The sequence below is a fragment of the Fundulus heteroclitus genome, chromosome 10, assembly GCF_011125445.2.
Source record: "Fundulus heteroclitus isolate FHET01 chromosome 10, MU-UCD_Fhet_4.1, whole genome shotgun sequence".
In the NCBI taxonomy this organism is placed as follows: Eukaryota; Metazoa; Chordata; class Actinopteri; order Cyprinodontiformes; family Fundulidae; genus Fundulus; species Fundulus heteroclitus.
The window spans coordinates 604,231-623,143 of record NC_046370.1 but is presented as its reverse complement, the minus strand read 5'-3'; the positions used below and the strand labels follow the sequence as shown (position 1 = coordinate 623,143).

General features: G+C 42.1%; 1 protein-coding gene across 4 annotated transcripts in view; it reads right to left on the bottom strand.

The window, feature by feature from the left end:
* LOC105926717 (liprin-alpha-3) overlaps positions 1 to 18,913 on the bottom strand; it is a 46,357-nt gene that overhangs the window by 2,416 nt on the left and 25,028 nt on the right. For 2 of the 4 annotated variants that reach the window (XM_012863140.3, XM_036141711.1), the window contains 20 exons: positions 18,754 to 18,888; positions 16,508 to 16,591; positions 16,277 to 16,408; positions 16,138 to 16,200; positions 15,959 to 16,038; positions 12,985 to 13,171; positions 12,699 to 12,892; positions 11,531 to 11,774; positions 11,299 to 11,438; positions 11,063 to 11,211; positions 8,556 to 8,652; positions 8,231 to 8,312; positions 5,907 to 6,107; positions 5,751 to 5,813; positions 5,289 to 5,315; positions 1,843 to 2,018; positions 1,627 to 1,724; positions 937 to 1,112; positions 710 to 778; positions 118 to 280 (listed from right to left, as the gene is read on the bottom strand). In XM_012863140.3, the coding sequence (XP_012718594.2) occupies positions 118 to 280; positions 710 to 778; positions 937 to 1,112; positions 1,627 to 1,724; positions 1,843 to 2,018; positions 5,289 to 5,315; positions 5,751 to 5,813; positions 5,907 to 6,107; positions 8,231 to 8,312; positions 8,556 to 8,652; positions 11,063 to 11,211; positions 11,299 to 11,438; positions 11,531 to 11,774; positions 12,699 to 12,892; positions 12,985 to 13,171; positions 15,959 to 16,038; positions 16,138 to 16,200; positions 16,277 to 16,408; positions 16,508 to 16,591; positions 18,754 to 18,888 (2,560 nt within the window). Of the gene's footprint in view, positions 1 to 117; positions 281 to 709; positions 779 to 936; positions 1,113 to 1,626; positions 1,725 to 1,842; positions 2,019 to 5,288; positions 5,316 to 5,413; positions 5,583 to 5,750; positions 5,814 to 5,906; positions 6,108 to 8,230; positions 8,313 to 8,555; positions 8,653 to 11,062; positions 11,212 to 11,298; positions 11,439 to 11,530; positions 11,775 to 12,698; positions 12,893 to 12,984; positions 13,172 to 15,958; positions 16,039 to 16,137; positions 16,201 to 16,276; positions 16,409 to 16,507; positions 16,592 to 18,753; positions 18,889 to 18,913 lie in introns of those variants that run through there. The other 2 variants (XM_036141710.1, XM_036141712.1) reach the window with 2 other exon arrangements.

Here is an 18,913-nt window from a genome sequence, read left to right as displayed (position 1 = left end):
CTGACTCTTTCTACCTGCCTAAAATTGCTTTAAAATGCCCGACATACAACGTGCCTATAACTGCATAATTAAACACCAGTGGAGCTCGCTGTTCGATGCGCCGCAGCGACTCCTCACCTTCACTCTGGACCTTCCTCAACGTGACAGAGGGCGTCGAGATGGCGGAGGCACGGAAATTGGCAGGTAGCGTTTCGGAGGAATCGGACGTGACCCCGCGGAGGTCCTTCTCCCGGAACATCTTCCTCCACGACGGCGAGCGCGTGAACGTCTTTGTGCCGTCCTGCAGCGTGAAGAGCGTAATGGTGTTGATTCACAAACAACAGCGCGCACAGCAGAGGACATCTATTAGACCCTGGTAATAAACTAGCATTTGACAAAGCACACTCTTTTTGACGTGTTAGTGCTACACGCTGTAACTAAGCAATTAGCGCCCCATGTAAACACAGCTGAACAGCTTCTGCACGCCGACAATGTGCGGGCAGAGGCGCGTGCACGTCTGCCCAAACGGCTTCCTCTCCAGTAACGAGAGGAAACGGCAGCCTTTCATGAGATTTATTCAACAATGGGATGAATTTGACAAGTGAAAGAAAATCTTTGATGTCAACTAAAATAGCCCTAATCAGGCTGGTTACAATAAAGTCACACTTCAGTCTACAAGCGGGAATGATCATGAGGAGCGATTTTCCGCTGACAGTCGGCTTTGTCCTACCTCATCCGGCCTCCTTTCTGTTCCCATGGAGATCAGAGCGTTATACTCCTTCTCCAGAAGCTGCCTCGCCTGCAACAACACAAATCACGGTCAGGCAGCAGGAGCTGACAAGACGAAGGCAGCAGGAGAGACTCACGAGACGGGAATCAGAATTATCCTAAAATGAAACGAGCAAGAGTTCCCAAAACATGGGAAACAGGCTTTGACTCATGCGTGAAGCGCAGCACCTGCGTGTTCTGATTGGGTATCTGAAGAAGAAGGGCCAAGTCCGTGTAGTCAAAGGTATCGTCGAGGGCCAAGAGGGACCCGTGAACGCCGCTTTCTAAAAGGTTGTCTGCAAACTCTTTCAGACCGATCGACTGCACCCAACACATGACTCGCTCATTGGACCACACCATCACATCTGCAAAAAAAAAAAAGACAGATATGACCTGCATGTTAAAGACATAATAACGGGAATATGGAGAAGTTTATTCTTTAAAGTCCAGTCTGATGAGGAGATCGCTGCAGTGCCCACCACACTTACTGGCACCCTAGAACTGGAGACAACGCTTTATTGCAATCTTCTGCTGGCCATTGGACGCCTCTCCTCCTGTTACATTTGATAAGGTTGGAACATCCAGAGAGTCGATCTTTGACAATTCGTCTTTGCTCAATCTTTGATGGAGCTCCCATCAACTTCAGAATGTTGAACAATTTAAAAAGACTTCAGTTACATTGAATTTCTGCAGATTTTAGGAGATGGCTTAGAGATTGTCTCATTTCTCAAGTTGTTTTTTCCCCTCTAAGTTAAGTTTCTTAAATTAAAGGCAGGGATTTGTCAAAAACCTTGAGTGTACGTTCTCGTTTCTTCAATAACAGATGCAGGCTTTTCTACACATGTGTCCCAGAAGCATATCCACAAAACTACGGCTCACCTGTGTTCTGATGCTGACTCTCTTCCCTCCTCCTCTCCAGCTCCTTCCTGTCGTAGTTCAGGCGCTTCAAGCACATGATCCCATAGTGAAGACTCACCCTGCATGTAGAAAAAAAACACACATTATTCTGTTTTCTCACAGATTTTAAAGCACATCATTCCTAAGACCTGTTTTTTTTTTTTATATAAAAGGGAAGAATGAATTCCTCTGTCTTACCTGTGGAAACTGTCCACCATCTTCAGCTGACCTCTCAGTTCCTTCTTGGTGAGGTGATCGAGCATGCGTGCGTCGACCAGTGACTCCATGAAATAAGAGCGATACTGGGGTAGACCAAGACTAGGCAGCCATTCGTTTCCCACCCACTCGTGGTTCATGTCTCCATGGGCCAGAATCTGGAAGGGAGGAAGGTAGAGCTAAAAGAAAACGCCTCTTTTCTCCAAACACTTCCCAATGAAACTTAATATGACTTCAGGGAATCTTTCTGGTAGGGCAGAGCCAAGCTTTTGTTTTAACTTTCCCGACAACGTCTCGTCTTTCCACCTCAGACTGAGACGCTCCCCTTGGATGCGGCCAAGGAGAGGTAAACCCAATACTAGCTTAACAGATAGTTTACCTGTATGCAGCGACAAAGAGAGACGTGGTAGCGCTAACTCTGCATGCTAACACTTTACTTCTCACCTGTACTCATTTCACTGCTCAGTCAAGTCTGAACTTTTCATTCGAATCACGAAGCTTTCCGTTGAATCTCACAAATGTCCAGACTTTATTGACTACTGATTAAAGGCTATTGTTTTCTTCCTGTTTGCCATGTGCTTTGGGCCTGAGCATTTTGTACATGAGCCCACACGCCCAGGCCCAAAGCAAAGCACAAACATGGCGGCAGCTGGTTATTCCACATCATCCACTCTGTGGGTAAAACAGGATTGTAGCTCTTTAGCGCTAAAAAAGCATAATGTGAGCATTTATTTCGTCATGCCGTGACTCTGCAATGTAACTTTATTTAAAAGTGAACCTATCTGCAGAGTTTCATTTTTGTCTAACACGTTTCTTAAAGGCATAGCTGGAGATATGAGTCGCAAATTAGGCTAGAAACCTGTATTCATAATATTTTGTATTATACAGACGAAAGAATATTCACTCCATTTGTCCCTGGTAGATAAACAACTAAGTAAAAGTTTGCCGACACGCCGGTGTAATTACTTTGATCATAATGGCTAATTGGCTAGCATCAGGCCTATATATAGCATGCTAGCTAGTGGTTTGCAGCAATAGGAACATGCCAGTGCGTGCGTGTTTTCTAATGTTTGCATTTTCCAAATACATGTTTTGCTCTTTTACGGTTTATGTATTACACATGTAGGTGTTATTCCAGTGTCACGGTGGGTGGGGTGGGGGGTTGGGAGTGGGGGGTTATCACCTAAATCTCCAGCAACACGGTGCTGGGCTGTACGATCGGGTTTTTATTGAATTGTTTTAGTTTTGTTCTTCATTGTTTCATTCCTGGTCTCACCTGAGACCTTCAGTTGTGTAAACCTTGTTATCTGTATGTTTATAATGCCTGTGGTGGGGCTGCCCAGTAGCTGAAAATAAATGTAATAGCAATGATATTGCTAAATATTACAAAGATATTTATGTCCACCTTCATCAAAATTTCTCTATCATACTATGTGAGCCTTAGCATCTTGGCCACAAAAATATTCATCAAGTAAGGAGTGAAAGTTCATACAACAGGCCGATATAAACCACTTGAAATATTAAATATGATACCCTTTCAAAATAGTCCTTTGCGATTGTGATATTGCACCCCTTGATATTGCCATGAAGATTCCATTTCATGTGGTTTAGCTCTACAAAATGGTCCGATTTACTGTGTGAGATAGGAAATGTTTTGACTAATCTGTATAATTTGATTGAATTTGACTTTGTAAAGTGTCATGAGATGACATGCATCATGAATTGCCGCTATAAATAAAATTGAATTGAATTGAACCAGATCTGATGGTCATGCCATTAATTTAATGATTTCCACTGAGCAACAGGGGGAATGCCCCACTGACCACTTTTGCTCAGCAAAGCTGATCCTGACACTACAAGGCTACACAGAGAAGGCACAAACAGAGAAAAAGTATCATTAAACTGGCTGCTTGTGAACGTTAGAGTCGAACTACTGTTACTGTTTGTTTTTAAGGAGAATTATGCAATCTCATTTTCATGTACCACCTCTATGGTGAAATGTATAAAATGTAAGTTTAAACCCCCAACAATTAAACCAAATCAGTGCAGCAAAACTTTCTTTGTGGGCTTTGAGGAGTTTTAGATCTTAAAGGTTGGTTGAAGAAGGACTTTGGGGTAATGATGGCTGTTTTAAAAAAGTGGCTTAACTGGAGAACAGACACCAAGCTGCATTGTTTCAAATGGCCAGCAGGAGGCGCATGACTGCACATGAATGAAAGAGAATATCTAATTTATTTAAGAAGGTAACATTTTCCTGTTGAGTTTGCAGCTTTATGACTTGTTTATAGTCATATTGAATATTTTTTTACTATTTGATTATTCAAAACTAAAAATGATACTTAAATTTTCTATAAAACAGAGACTTGAGCTCATTCTACACACTATGGGGCTTCCCATGTTCATTCCCTGACTCTATACCATCTTGATGCTACTCAGGGTTGTAACCCATGCTTGTATAGCGAGGTCTTGTAAACCCTGAGCAGAAAAGCCCAAACCAGGACTTCAACCTGGTACCTTATCAATGCTAACAATTGCGGAACCTTGTCACTACAAAGTTTTCAATGTTTTTAAAGCCTTTGGGACATTGGCTTATAAATCTAAAATGCATAAATGAATAAAAAATACAGCCCAATGTTGAGCTCAAATTTGCTGCACTGGTGATGTGCTTTTTTTCTGCACAGTTATTGTTAGAAAAATAACATTTTAGTTTAATACTGCTTGTATTAAACTAAAATGTGATGCAATACACGACATTTTAAGCACCGAGGAGAAAAGATTTATAAAATAACAGACACAAACTGACCATTTCTAATGGGAATCAAAGGAATTCCCCAAACTAGCAATGTATCATTCCAAAAAAAAAAGTTAAAAAACAAAACTACTGGATTTTTTTTGCGAAGTTTGAAGATGTTTCGCTTCCCATCCAGAAAGCTTTCTAGAGTAGTGTGGATTGTGGAGTTCCAAGCTTTATATTGTGGTCCAAAAAGGCCTTGTTATGGCTTAGATCTGAATTGAGAAAGCTTCCTGAATGGGAAGCGAAACGTCTTCAAACTTCGGAAAAAAATCCAGTTGTTTTGTTGTTGTTTTTTTTAACTTTTTTTTGGAATTATTATGACCTAGATGAGAATCTTCACCAGCATATAGCAATATATCAGCCTTCATTTTCAATCACTTAGCTAAATAATCATAACACGAAATTCAAATGATGCACGTTTCAGAGATTCTCAACTTTGTTTCCTGTTGTATGTTTTATGTCTCGGGACGGTGTTGTTTTTACGGCGCTGATCTCCATTCTGTCAGAGCCTTCAAAGTTTATTTATACCTACCTATGGGGCAAATGTGATCCAATAAAGTTTGCAACGCACAAGACACCGCAGAATAAGACGTTAGTTTGAGTCTCACTGAAATAAATGTCAAGTTGTTCTCACCTGATCCCAGCTGAACTCCTTCTGCTCCTTTTTGGTTCAAAAAGAACGGGAAGAGAAAAAGGGAAAGAGAGTTGGAAAGGAAAGGGAAGATCGGCAGGTAGGAGTGTGTGTGTGTGTGTGTGTGTGTGTGTGTGTGTGTGTGTGTGTGTGTGTTTGTTACAGTGAACCAGAGTGGAGAGGAGAGGAAGAGCAGAAGAAGGAAAAGCTTTGTTAGTGAGTGAGAATTAGTTGGAAAAACACCACATCAAAACAGATTTTTAGGGAACAGAAGGGGAAAGGTGAAGCCAAACATTCCTAATCAGAGACAAAGAAAAAGGAAAAAAAAAGCTTTATTCATACTGCTCACTTTGCAACATATTATTAAAACAAAAAAAGTTCTATCAAAGCAAAAAACTGCAAATAAATAAGTGTAGCATCACGAAATCCGGAAATATTTCAGCTGGCATAAGAGGCAGTCTTTACCGGTTTGGTGGCAGCAGCGAGCGACTCCATCTCAGCGTGTGTCATCCAAATATTGCTGGTTGACTGCAAAGACAGAAGCATCAAGGAGAAGCTAAAGTCAGTCTCCGTTGCTGACGTCAGAGCCCAGATTTGCTAAAGTTCTTCACTGAGGCTTACGGAGCGAGTGCTCGCAGGCGCCGAGGGACTGGTGAGAGAGACCATTTCCTGGATGGCCAGACGAAGCTTGAGCCTGTGCAGAGGGTTGCTGATCCCGATCTCCCTCTGAATCTCCGTGTCCGACAGGTTGGCCATGATGGCGCCGCTCTTCACGTTGGCGCGGCAGGCTGCCACGTACCACGCTGGCATCCCCACCCACAGCTTGGAGAGCAAAGAGGGCACATCATGAACTCTGTGTGATGGAACGCTTAAAGCTTTTATTTCTTTTAAAAATGAGCATATAAGTCTCAAACCGTTACTATGGGGTGTTAAAATGCACCATATTAGGTTGACAATATGATTTTAGTAGTATTTAAGGTATAAAACAAATCCAAATAATGTGTTTTCTTAAAGAAGAAAAGGCTTCATGGATTAACAATATATTAGAGCATTGTAGTTTGTCTGTTTCAAAAGGGGTTCTGATGCTTGAAGAAAACACTGAAGATGCTCCTTATTTTGTGTTTTTATAAATAGACTAAATTTTACATGACTCCCAAACTGTGTTTTGAAGAATTTATCTCAAAATGATCATTCGTGGCTTTCTTGCAGAGTGCTCGCATATCGTTGGTATCTTTTTGTTTTTGGCAACACAAAATCTAAAAGCGATGCAGACTCCTTCAATGCTTATGTAACACAGTTCTGTCGGCCAATGTTTACACCACTAATTACTGGAGATTTACAGAGAAATCTGCTGGTGACCAGAATCAAATGGTTTAAGGTGAAAAGGCTGGAAATCAGATTTTTTTTCAATCAGAGAACACACTACACCTAAGCGCTGCCAGGTCACGTTGGTAACAACAGCCTTCGGTGCGGAAGCTGTTACTAAGTTAAGAAGCATCAAAGTTAGCCGTTATGACCAGTAATTTGTTAAAAAAGGAGCAAGAAAAGGCACAACAATATAATAAGCTCTTTAAAGGGGACATATTATGCTAAATCCACTTTTTTTTTGGCTTTGAAAACATTTAGTTCTCTACTTGGAGTCTCTAAGAAACTTTTTTTAATTTAGTTTGTCCAGGTGCGATGTGGATATCTTTATATTGTCTTTGGGTCATGCTTTTCAAGCTGTTCAGTTTTCTCTGTTCTCCATTACGTTTTTTGAACAATTATGTCACAGTATTTGCTGCAGAGCTGCTAAACAAGGTCATGAACTTCTGGCTTGCCAATGTTGCGAATCCACCAATTTTATACATTGTTTTGCAGTGATTTCGTAGTCCAAGCTGAAGGATTCCGAAGCTACAAGAGGATACGTGAAAATTTTTGGTTGTTTGGTGTATCAGAGGGCCTGGAGGCGCCCATGTATGGCAGCCTCGCCTCTGCCGGTCTGCCCCAGTGCAGCTGTGGCTGCTAGCATAGCTCACCACCGTCAGGGTGTGAATGGGTGAATGACTGATTGTAATGTAGAGGGCTTTGGGGTTGACAGACTACTTAAAGCGCTATAGAAGCTCTTAGTGTGAGTTAATTTACCATTAGCCCACACTATTCATTACATTGTCCCCCAGCAGAGAACAAAAATGGGTGAACGGGCTGAGATCTTTAGCACCAAAACGAGTTTCTCTCAGACACATCCCCAGAACAGGGGTGAAAGAGGGGCTGTGGGGCCACAATAACGAGGAATTCAGACCAAAGTATTGCTGTTCCACTTTATACAGACTGCAACTGAAGGATTTAAATGTAAAAACGAAGGCATGATATCTTCCCTTTAAAAGAAAACAATGTTTTCTAGGACGTTACTGCACCTGAGTGGCTTATTAAGGCTGCAAGTGAACGAGGCAGTGAACAACATCTGTATCAGTAAACAGGAAGGCTGAATGGAGTACAGCAAAGCTTCTTTGGTTTATCCCCTTGAGCTTTTTCCCTCAGACATGCTGGATCTGGAAATACTGGCAGTCTCTCATTAAGAGTTGAGCTAAATATCTATATTTCATGGTTATTACACAAAGAGACTGCAGTTTTAGTACTGCTAGCACACCAACCATGCTAATTACTAACTTTACTTTAAAGGCAACTATTTTAAAAAGCTATTCTCACATGTTTACTTTTAATTTGTGACTCTTAAAGTAAATTCAGAATTTATTAAAATTGGGTACTAGCAATTTTGAAGCATTTCAAAAACATGGTTATTCCTGAAATCAGCAGATTTCCTTCAGGTTAACTCCTGTTGGGATGCCAGTTAGCTAACTTCTCAACCAAACGTAGGTGCTTGAAGCCGATGAATGAAGTTAAAACAGACGACACGTCAAGTAAAGTGAGTCAGTACAGCAGTTAGAACCGGGTGCGATGCGTACCTCCAGCCATGTGACCACAGTGGGGCCGTCCCATGAGGCGAAAGGAAGACCCTGACGACAGGCTTCTTCTAACAAGTCATGCCTGGCAAAGAAAGTGGAAAACTGAGGTTTGACAGAGATTAATTTCTTCGTCTCTCACCTTACCGATGTCTCCATTTATAAATAACATTAAACATGAGATGTTCACACCAGTACAATGGCATTTCCTTCATAGTGTCACTGCTTCCACAAGCAGTCCTGGTGTCACTTGACTGTGTGATTAACTAATCTGCCTCAGAGCTTAGATTCCAACATTAGAAGAGTGAGGAAAGATGGCCGTTCTCACTTCTTTTTGTTGCGGCGATCTTTCTCTACTGTTCCCGTCCCAAGTTTTACCAGGCCTAATGGGTCAGCTGAGCCGAGGTCATCAGAAGGAGTCGAGGCTGTGGAGAAAGTAACGGCTTCAGTCCACCGTATTTAATTCACAGGTTGATAATTAAGTGTGCTAATGGAGAAGGCATGGGTCGGTTTACAGTTTCGAGGACCAGCAGGATATTATAATACCAGAATCAGCTTTATTAGCCAAGATTGTGTGGGCAAACAAGGATTTTAACTTTGGTTTCAAGCAATCACAGAGCTCAGATATTAACTAAGTGATTTAGATCCCATCTAGAGGGCTAAAAGAAGGATAAAGGGAATAGTAAATACATGTATGTTTGTATGCAGGCATTACACACATATACATATATATATATATATATACATATATACATATATATATATATATATATATATATATATATATATATATATATATATATATATATATATATATATATATATATATATATATGATTGCACTCCCAGAAGGGAGAATAGCAGATGTTGAAGAGAGCTATAAGTATCTTGGAATACCACAAGCAAATGGAAACTATGAAGAGGCCACAAGGAAAGCAGCAACAGCCAAATACTTGCAACGAGTAAGGCAAGTTCTGGGAAGTCGGCTCAATGGTCCGGGCAATCAACACCTATGCCCAGCCAGTAATCAGACACCTTTCTGGCGTAATAAGTTTGCCAAGGGAGATAATCCAGAGCACTGATGTTAAGGCACGAAAGCTACTCACCATGCATGGTGGGTTCCATCCTAAATCCAGCATCCACTGGCTATACACTAAGCGCAAAGAAGGAGGCAGAGTCCTAGTGAGCATCAGAGCCACCATTGAAGATGAAACATCCAAGCTCTTAGAATATATCAGGAAGATGGTCCCAGGGGATTAATCCTGCAGTGAATGTTTCAGACAATGGACGCTGGAAGAGAAGGAACTGAAGGAACCATGGTGGAAGGAAAAACTCTGCATGGGATGTACCACTGACAGATAGCTGAAGTGAATGATGTGACCAAATCATACCAATGGCTAGAGAGGGCTGGACTGAAGGGCAGCCCTGAAGAATGTATCATGGCAGCACAGGAGCAGGCCTTGAGCACCAGAGCAATAGAGGCCCAGATCTATCATACCAGGCAAGATCCCAGGTGCAGGCGATGCAAAGAGGCCCAAGAAACCATCCAGCATCTCACAGCAGGGTGTAAGATACTAGCAGGGAAGGAATACATGGAACGCCATAACCAAGAGGCTGGTATAGTGGACAGAAACATCTGTCAGAAAAACCAACTGCAGACCCCCACGTCAAAATGGGAGTCACCTCCCAAGGTGGTGGAGAACGACAGAGCTAAGATCCTGTGGGACTTCCAGGTACAAACAGACACAATGGTAATGGCCAACCAACCGGACATTGTGATCATTGATAAGCAGTAGAGGACAGCCGTGATAGATGTGGCCATCCCCAGTGATGGAAACATCAGGAAAAAGGACCAAGAGAAACTGGAGAAATACCAAGAGCTCAGGGAAGAACTAGAAAGAGCCTGGAAGGTGAAGACAGCAGTGGTGGCCGTGGTCATTGGAGAACTCGGGGCGGTAACCCGACTCTGGAGAAGTGGCTCCAACAGAAACCTGGAGAAACATCAGACATCTCAGTCCAGAAGAGCGCAATCTTAGAACAGCGAAGATCCTAAGAAGAACCCTCAAGTTCCCAGGACATGAGGCCTGGAAATGGAGAACCATCCACCTGCTCAGAAGTATGAGGGTGGGTGAGAGAGCTGTGTGTTTTATATCTATCTATCTATCTATCTATCTATCTATCTATCTATCTATCTATCTATCTATCTATCTATCTATCTATCTATCTATCTATCTATCTATCTATCTATCTATCTATCTATCTATCTATCTATCTATCTATCTATCTATCTATCTATCTATCTATCTACCTACCTACCTATCTATCTATCTATCTATCTATCTATCTATCTATCTATCTATCTATCTATCTATCTATCTATCTATCTATCTATCTATCTATCTATCTATCTATCTATCTATCTATCTATCTATCTATCTATATGTGTGTGTGTATATATATATATATATATTACTGAAATAAATCATTCCACATTTTCCTTATTGAGGGTTGATACAATATCTGTTTTGCCTTTTTTGTTCTTTTTCCATTCCTATTTATGCCAAATTTGTATTTAAGGGAACTACTATTTTTAACCCACTGAATGTCCTGCAATCATGTGTTTAGTTGCTGTATGAAGGCATTGTCAGTAAACCACTGTGAAGCTTAAGCAGATGAACTTTTCTCCATTGTGATGTTTTTTCAAGTATTTCTTTCTGTTGTTCTGATATTCTGATATTTTTGCTCTAGCTTTTCCTACGGTCAGAATCCCAAACCGGCCCATGACTATCAGGGGGACAGCAGAGAAGTTGAGCAGCTGCCAGTTCGACCACAGACCCAGCGAGGTAGATTCTCGCCCAGGTGTGCCGATTCTTCCCTTCTCCTTTTTGCCAAACAGGCGGCCGATCGAGGACTTGATGCTCTTCTTTTTGGTGGTTTTGTGAAGGGAGTCCTGGCTGGCGGTGGTGGCACCATCAGCAGAAAGACTGAGCCAACAGAAACAGGAACAGTTAAGCTAACGACGACGGCTGCTTAAGCGCCTCGTTTACAGCCTGTTTGGGTTTTTTTTGCACCTGCGGAACTCGCGGTGGTCGTCCAGGCCAGCTCCCGGGTGAGTGTGGGTCATCCGGTCCAATCGTAGGGCTCGAGGGACGGGCGGAGGCGTCGAGTCGATGAGGGCGAGCGCTCTGCATTCTTCGCCCTCTTTGCTATTCTGCATGTCGGGGAAAAACATTCAACAGATTTACACGGCGCCCTTCAGGTTCACCCACCCACTCAGATGTTGCCTCAGCTGGGGGTCAGTACCTGTCTGTCAGTCTCCCTGGCGGGTGAATGTGGGAGGCGGGGGGTGGAATGCCCAGAACTGGGAGGCGAAGGAGACGCCAGCGTGGAGGACGTGATGGAAGGGGTCATATAGCCTCTCCCCATGCTGTCCCGTCCTCCCAGTGAGGACGGCGGAAGAGGAGAGGCGTCCAGAGCCACGCTGCTCACCCGGCTCTCAATCTCCTCTGCCCTCAACTCCGTGCTCTCCTTCTCCTCCTGAATCAGCCTGGCATGAGAGAAGAGAGGGAAGAACTCATTATGAAGGTCTGGGGGCCAAAACCTCTGCATCTCACATCACCTACTTTTTTAGTTTTCTTTTTTAAACAATGTAAACTAACAATATAAACACAGCTGGGTATTAGAAGCATGGTTTTCCACTGCAGGATTTTACAGAAATGTGTTTTATTCAACAGTGGCTGCTAATTCTGGTTTGTTTGATGACATCACAGGAGCTGCAGGAACGGCGCCGTTCAGCTCGAACCGATAAAAACCTTTGACTTCATGCAGATTTCTGCACAGATCCTGATGCGTTCCATCCCATTTGACTTACACAGGTTTGGTCTTGTGTTTTTATGGCATTTTTAGCAGAATTAGAAGATACAGATACATATATTCATAAATTGTACATTCTGCCTCTGTTCTTTTACCTGAAAAAAGCTTATTTTGTTATAGATTGTAGTTCACTGCTATGCTTGTCTGTCGTTTTTTATTGTATTTCCACAATGGAAGCGTTGGAATCTGATGTCAAATTCCTCGTTTGTACCCACAAACCCCATGAATAAAGATAATTCTGATTCTGATTCGGTTATGCAGAAACGTTTTGCAGGAAACATCTTCTTAATTGAAGACATGAATCAACCCAAAAGGTTTTAATACCAACTCGGATTCGAAAAGATTGGTGAAAATCATTGTTGAAGGAGGATTTAAGACAAGACAATAAATAAAAAACTAATAGAAGAACTCTAATTAATTGCCTCATGCCTCATGTGATGTCACTTTGTTCCAGGGGAGGTAGATTTTACCTTGATTAAAACACTTTTTCCATCAAAATAGCACATCAAATAGCAATATGCAGCGTTAAATGATATAAACCTTATCTAACATGTTTAACAGAAACAACTGGCCAGTGGCTTTAAAGTCGGACGCTCACTTGATCTCCTTGTTTATAGCCTCCAGTTGCTCCTGAAGCATGATGGCCAAAGTCTGTACATCCGTCTGTCCGCTAGGAGAAAGAAGCTCAGATCCAAACAGAGTCTCTCTGTCGTCCTCGTCATCAGAGCATCCGCCTTCAACTCCGCCCTCAAACCCAGGAGGCAGCATGTTGCCGCTGTCCCACTCTCCATACTGAGAAGAGAGAGAAGAGAGAGTCTTCCTCAGAAACTAATTCAAAATGCACCTTTATAAGAAGGTCTACTGTGTCCGCCTGGGGTGAACACCTTGCCGCCATCGTCCCTGGGGGCCCCCCAGCGGCCGCGGTGGGCCCGCCTGACCACCACCCCGCTGGTGGAGCTGCCGTAGCCGGCCGGGAGCGAACCCCCGCCCTGAGGGTACCGCAGCTCCGAGGCGCTCCCTGGAAGAGATCTTCGAAAAAGGGTGGAGGGAAGTGAGCTCACGCTGCCCGCCCTACGATGAGATCCAGAATTCATTTGTTACGCGACACTTATAGAAAACGACAACATTTACAAGGAGACGGCATCGAGTGACGAGTAGCCTCCATGCACGGCTCATTAGATCACGTCCAGCCAGTCAGGAATTTATTTATTTCACACACACAAGTATACAATAAATTACAATATATGTCCTTGTAACATAAATAATAATAATAATAATTAAAAAAAACAGTCTGAAAAAGGGTGTATTGGCAGAAGCAATAAGCTTATTATGCCCACCCTCCAAAAACAATTTACACTGGACTATAAAAGAAAAAAGAGAAAAGAGATAGCTACCTTTTATAATACATACCAAAATATAATTTTATGAAAAGAAAATAAAACATTCTACAATAATAACATTTTAAAAAAAACGTAATACACCCAATATCTTACTGCTATTAATTACAATCACATGATTCATAATTTTGAATCACATTTTTCTTAAATATGTTTTTAAACCTTATTAATGTTGTATTGTATTTTAGCTCCTGATCTAGTTTGTTCCATAAATCAACCCCAACAAAAGAATTACAGTGTTATTTTACATTTGTTCTTACTTTTGTTTTTCTGAACATTTTATACCCACTAAGATCATAAGAAATGTCCCTGATCAAAAACAGACCCTGAATGTGTACTGGCAACAAATTATTCTTTACTTTGTGTAAAAATTGAATAGTTTTAAAGTCAACCAAATCTTTTAATTTTAATGTTTTTAAATGAACAAAAAGTTGGTTTGTATGCTCTCTATAATCTGCTTTATTTACAATTCCAACAGCTTTGGGCCGCACCTCAACCCTATTGGCAATTTTTGGACTAAGACTAAGAACGTAGAGAACATGGACCCGGTTCTGAAGTCCTCACTAACAATAAGAAAGTAGAGAACATGGACCCGGTTCTGAAGTCCTCACTAAGACTAAGAACGTAGAGAACATGGACCCGGTTCTGAAGTCCTCACTAAGACTAAGAACGTAGAGAACATGGACCCGGTTCTGAAGTCCTCACTAAGACTAAGAACGTAGAGAACATGGACCCGGTTCTGAAGTCCTTCCACTAAGACTATAGAACGTAGAGAACATGGACCCGGTTCTGAAGTCCTCACTAAGACTAAGAACGTAGAGAACATGGACCCGGTTCTGAAGTCCTCACTAAGACTAAGAACGTAGAGAACATGGACCCGGTTCTGAAGTCCTTCCAGTAAGACTAAGAACGTAGAGAACATGGACCCGGTTCTGAAGTCCTTCCACTAAGACTAAGAACGTAGAGAACATGGACCCGGTTCTAAAGTCCTTCCACTAAGACTAAGAACGTAGAGAACATGGACCCGGTTCTGAAGTCCTCACTAAGACTAAGAACGTAGAGAACATGGACCCAGTTCTAAAGTCCTTCCACTAAGACTAAGAACGTAGAGAACATGGACCCGGTTCTGAAGTCCTCACTAACAATAAGAAAGTAGAGAACATGGACCCGGTTCTGAAGTCCTCACTAAGACTAAGAACGTAGAGAACATGGACCCGGTTCTGAAGTCCTCACTAAGACTAAGAACGTAGAGAACATGGACCCGGTTCTGAAGTCCTCACTAAGACTAAGAACGTAGAGAACATGGACCCGGTTCTGAAGTCCTTCCATGGCTCCCTGGATCTCAGAGAATAGACTTTAAAATCCTTCTGTTAGTCTATAAATCCCTGAATTAGCACCTAAATCCATCACAGACTTGTTATCAGGGCATCAACCCTCCAGACCACTCAGGTCTTCTGGCTCCAGCCTGCTCTGCAGAACCAAAACCAGAACCAGAACCAGAACCAGACATGGAGAAGCAGCATTTAGTTCCTATGCTCCACTGATCTGGAACAAACTTCCAGAAAACTGGAAAAGTGCTGAAAGCCTGAGTTCTTTTAAATCAAGATTAAAAACACATTTATTTAGGATTTCCTTTGACTGTTCTAGTTAAACTGTTTTACTGAAACACCATTAGTTCAACTTTGTAGTCCAACTGTTTTTAATATTTGCGTTTAGTTTCTATTCTCCCATGTTCTATTTTGTTTCTACGTTTTATTCCTACTTGCTTTTATTCTGTTTTTTCCTGTATTTTAATCATATAAAGCACTTTGCGTTGTCTCTGTACTGAAATGTGCTATATAAATAAATGGCTTCCAGATAGACGAGCCCGACAAGTGCCGTCTCTGTACAGCGCCAAGTCCAACGTGTGGTTTTTAGACGTACGGTGTGAGCAGTCAGATCGCATCGGAGCATCGGGCCGTACAGAACAGATACGGAGATCTGTGAACTTTTAAACCCTGTGGTTTCATCGTACAGTTTGAGCTGTAGCTGAGTACAACGACTGAAAATATCGTGCAGTGTACGCCCGGCTTAACTGAATATTAGTGGGGTTGTACATGTACATTTGAGCTTGTATGAATAACTTTAGCATCTAGTGTATCTGGGAAAAAAACACAATAACGTTACACCTTTGAACCCAATTCTTGGTTTTTAGTCATTCCAACCAGAGACAAAGAACAGAGTTAATATGACATTTATGTTGAGTTTCACGTCTAAGTGAAACTCAACATGAAGCGCGTGTTTTTTATCTTTATACTGTCTTCCCAGATCAGCGCTTCTCAATTTACAGCATGAAAAATAACTGTAGGCCTCAGTTAACAAAGACAGCAGATGTTCTGTATATTTCAGATCCCGATGGAAACCCATTCATTTTAGTCAAGAAGAGTTAGTTAAATGTAGTTAAATGTTCCTGGTGGCTAACCTGGAATAAGAGGAGCCGGGCCTGCCTCTCAGCTGATCCAGCTCCAGTTGGACCCGTTCAAGCTCAGCTAGGAGCTGATCCTAGTAGAAAGAAAACCGGACAGTGAAACGTTGCTTCCACCAGCATTTTAAACTCTACATCCAAAGAAAAAAGGCTGTATTCACAGCAGAAACGAGCACCTTGTTAGCGAGAAGATCATCTTGGATTTTCTTCATGTTGGCCAGCTCCTCGGACAGAGCGTTCTGGCAAGACAGACCAGGAGAGAGTTTTGATGCGTTTTGTAAATGAAGCTTTACCTCGGAGTGGCTTTCCCCTCACCTTCTCCTCCAGCGCAGCCATCCTCTCTTTGAGGTGGAGCTGCAGCCTCTCGTTGGACTCGGACAGGAGCTTATCCACCGTATCCGAGAGCCGCTTGTTGTGTTCGTCGTTCATCTTCTCCCGCTGTCGCGCCTAAAATCAAGCCAACAAAATTAAAGCTATCATGAGAAAAACATTCTTTTCCCCTTTATTTTGTGGATGTAGTCAAGGAGAAAAAAAAAATGATGTTACTCTTTGTAGTTCTTGATTTTTCTCCTCGAGCTGGGCTTCCATTTGCCGTAGTCGCTCCTCGAAGTTTCCGTGCCGCTCTTCTGCCTGATAACAAGTCATAGTTTTTTAAATATTACAGTATTACATTACCGGCTGCATTCTCAGAAACGTATTCACAACTTTTGAAGCTTTTCTCGTGTAACGAACCTCCATGTATTTTGTCGGGAGCTCATGTGACAGACTAACAGAAAGCAGTAGAAGCTGAACAAAAACGATACATGGATTTTAATATCATTTATCAAACCCTGAAACTCAGAAGTGTGTTTAGAGTTTGTATTAAATCTGCAGTTAAAGTTATAAATCTCTTGGGGTATGTCAGCAGTTTTCGCCCAGGACTCCTCGCAAAATAGCAGAAGTTTGGTTTGGTTTGCAGAGTGACTATGGACTAGGGATGGGGGCGATATGGTTAAAAAATAAAATCTCTGATTTTATCTTACCATCATATTATATCAACTCCGATTAATCAATATTTTCCCCTCCTTTTCGTTTCAAAAAAATAAATTAAAGAAATATTTTTAAAAACTTGCTGTTATGTCAAACATTTATCTGGGATTTGACCTGAATTTAAAGTGCAACTAAATCCAATCTGTGAATCTCTGCCACCTCAAACAATAAAAATATAAGTAAATGTTTGCTGCTGGTGGTTTTGCACAATGAGCTGAGAACAGGCTTCACTGCACTTGTGTAACTAACTTAAAAAAATAGAAGTACATGAGTAAATTAAAGTGTCTCGTATTATGGTAAAAATATTAGCTTATTTAACAATATTTAGACAATATATCTTCTTAAAAACATATTCTCAGCATTGCTGCTGTTCTCTTCATGGAAGCCCAATGAGTGCACAGGCAAAACTTTTAAAAAATATTTTTAAACAATTGTAAATTCCAATGAGTCGATTAAATCAATTTATGGCCCAGCCATGCTATGGATAGTAATTTCAAGCCTTGCCACAGATTTGGGTCTGGACTTTGACTAGGCCGTTCTGACGCCTCGGTGTCTAAAGCATTCAGGTGTAACGGTGGCTGCATGTTTAGGGTCGTCGTCCATCTTCCCTTCATTCCTGACCCACTTCCCTGAGCTGAAGAGTAAAAACATCCCCACAGCATAATGCTCCCGCCGCCATGTTTCACTGTGGGGATGGTATGGCAGGATTCTAAGAAGTTTTCTTCAGCAGTGGCTTTCTCCTTCCCACTCTCATATAAAGGTGAGGTTTGTGGAGAGCATGGCCGGATAGTTGTGAGCTCTGGATCTCTGCGTGTCGTCTATAGTTCAAGGTTTCTTTATCTGCCTCCCTTAAGAGAAATTCTTTCTGGACAGGGGAAAGCTGCTACAACAAGCACAACAACAAACCCAAAAAACAGAACCTGAGCATGTCTAATAAATAGCATAGCTAGAATCAGAGTCATAACCTTTCCTGTTTAAACTATCCATCAGCAGGCTCTCAGAGGCCTCCTGATCTCTCTTTGTTAAATCATTAATGAGGCTGATAGACAGAGGGATGGATGATTCTTTTTAATATCGGTTGTGTTTACAGAGTGAAACCCTGGACCGTCTGCCTGATTTTGATTAAAGGTATTCACGGTTCATCATGTGTCCAGCATCCCGTTATCTGAAAGTTCTTCAGCCGACCCCAGAACCTGAATGCTCAGGTAGATTTAGATCTACCTGTTAAATTTCCACACCTTCAAGTTATACCGTAGCAAAGAACAGCGTCTTGCTTTAGAAAAGATTAGCATCAAATAGCTGGAGCCTCCTGATGAAATAAAAGCGCTGAATCAGCATTAATTAATGTTTTCCTGGCAACAATCCAGGTGGACGTCCATGTCCTGGTAGGTCTGCAGGTGGTCCATCCTCTCTCCAGGTCCAGATGATGATCAGAGCTCTGGGATGTTCTGTAGAACCTGACCCTGCTGTAAACTGGACCAGGACTGGGTTCCTTGGTCTCCACGACGCTGGTTGTTCTCAAACAAACCTCAGAGGCCCGAAACAGAAGAGCTGGATTCACACTAATATTAAATTATACACAGTAGGGCTGTGTTTATTAATTAGAGGAGTTCTGAATCAAGTTGGATGCACCAGATTTTATTTAGTGGTTCCAGAATAAAACAAATCTTTCAGAACGGTTATGGAAACCTGGATGTCCTGCTCTGTGCTGGTCTGTCACATGTGATCCCAATAAAAACCTGTGACCCGCGTGAGCAGATTACCTTATTGAGAGCCGCGACCCGCTGAGCGAGCTGCGCCTCGATTTCCGGCAGCGTCTCTGCCCTCTGCAGGGTCTGCTGGAGCTTCTGCTTGGCCTCGTCCAGACGCTCCTGCAGCTGCCTGTTCTTCTCCTCACTCTGCACACAGGAAAGCCAACGCTAA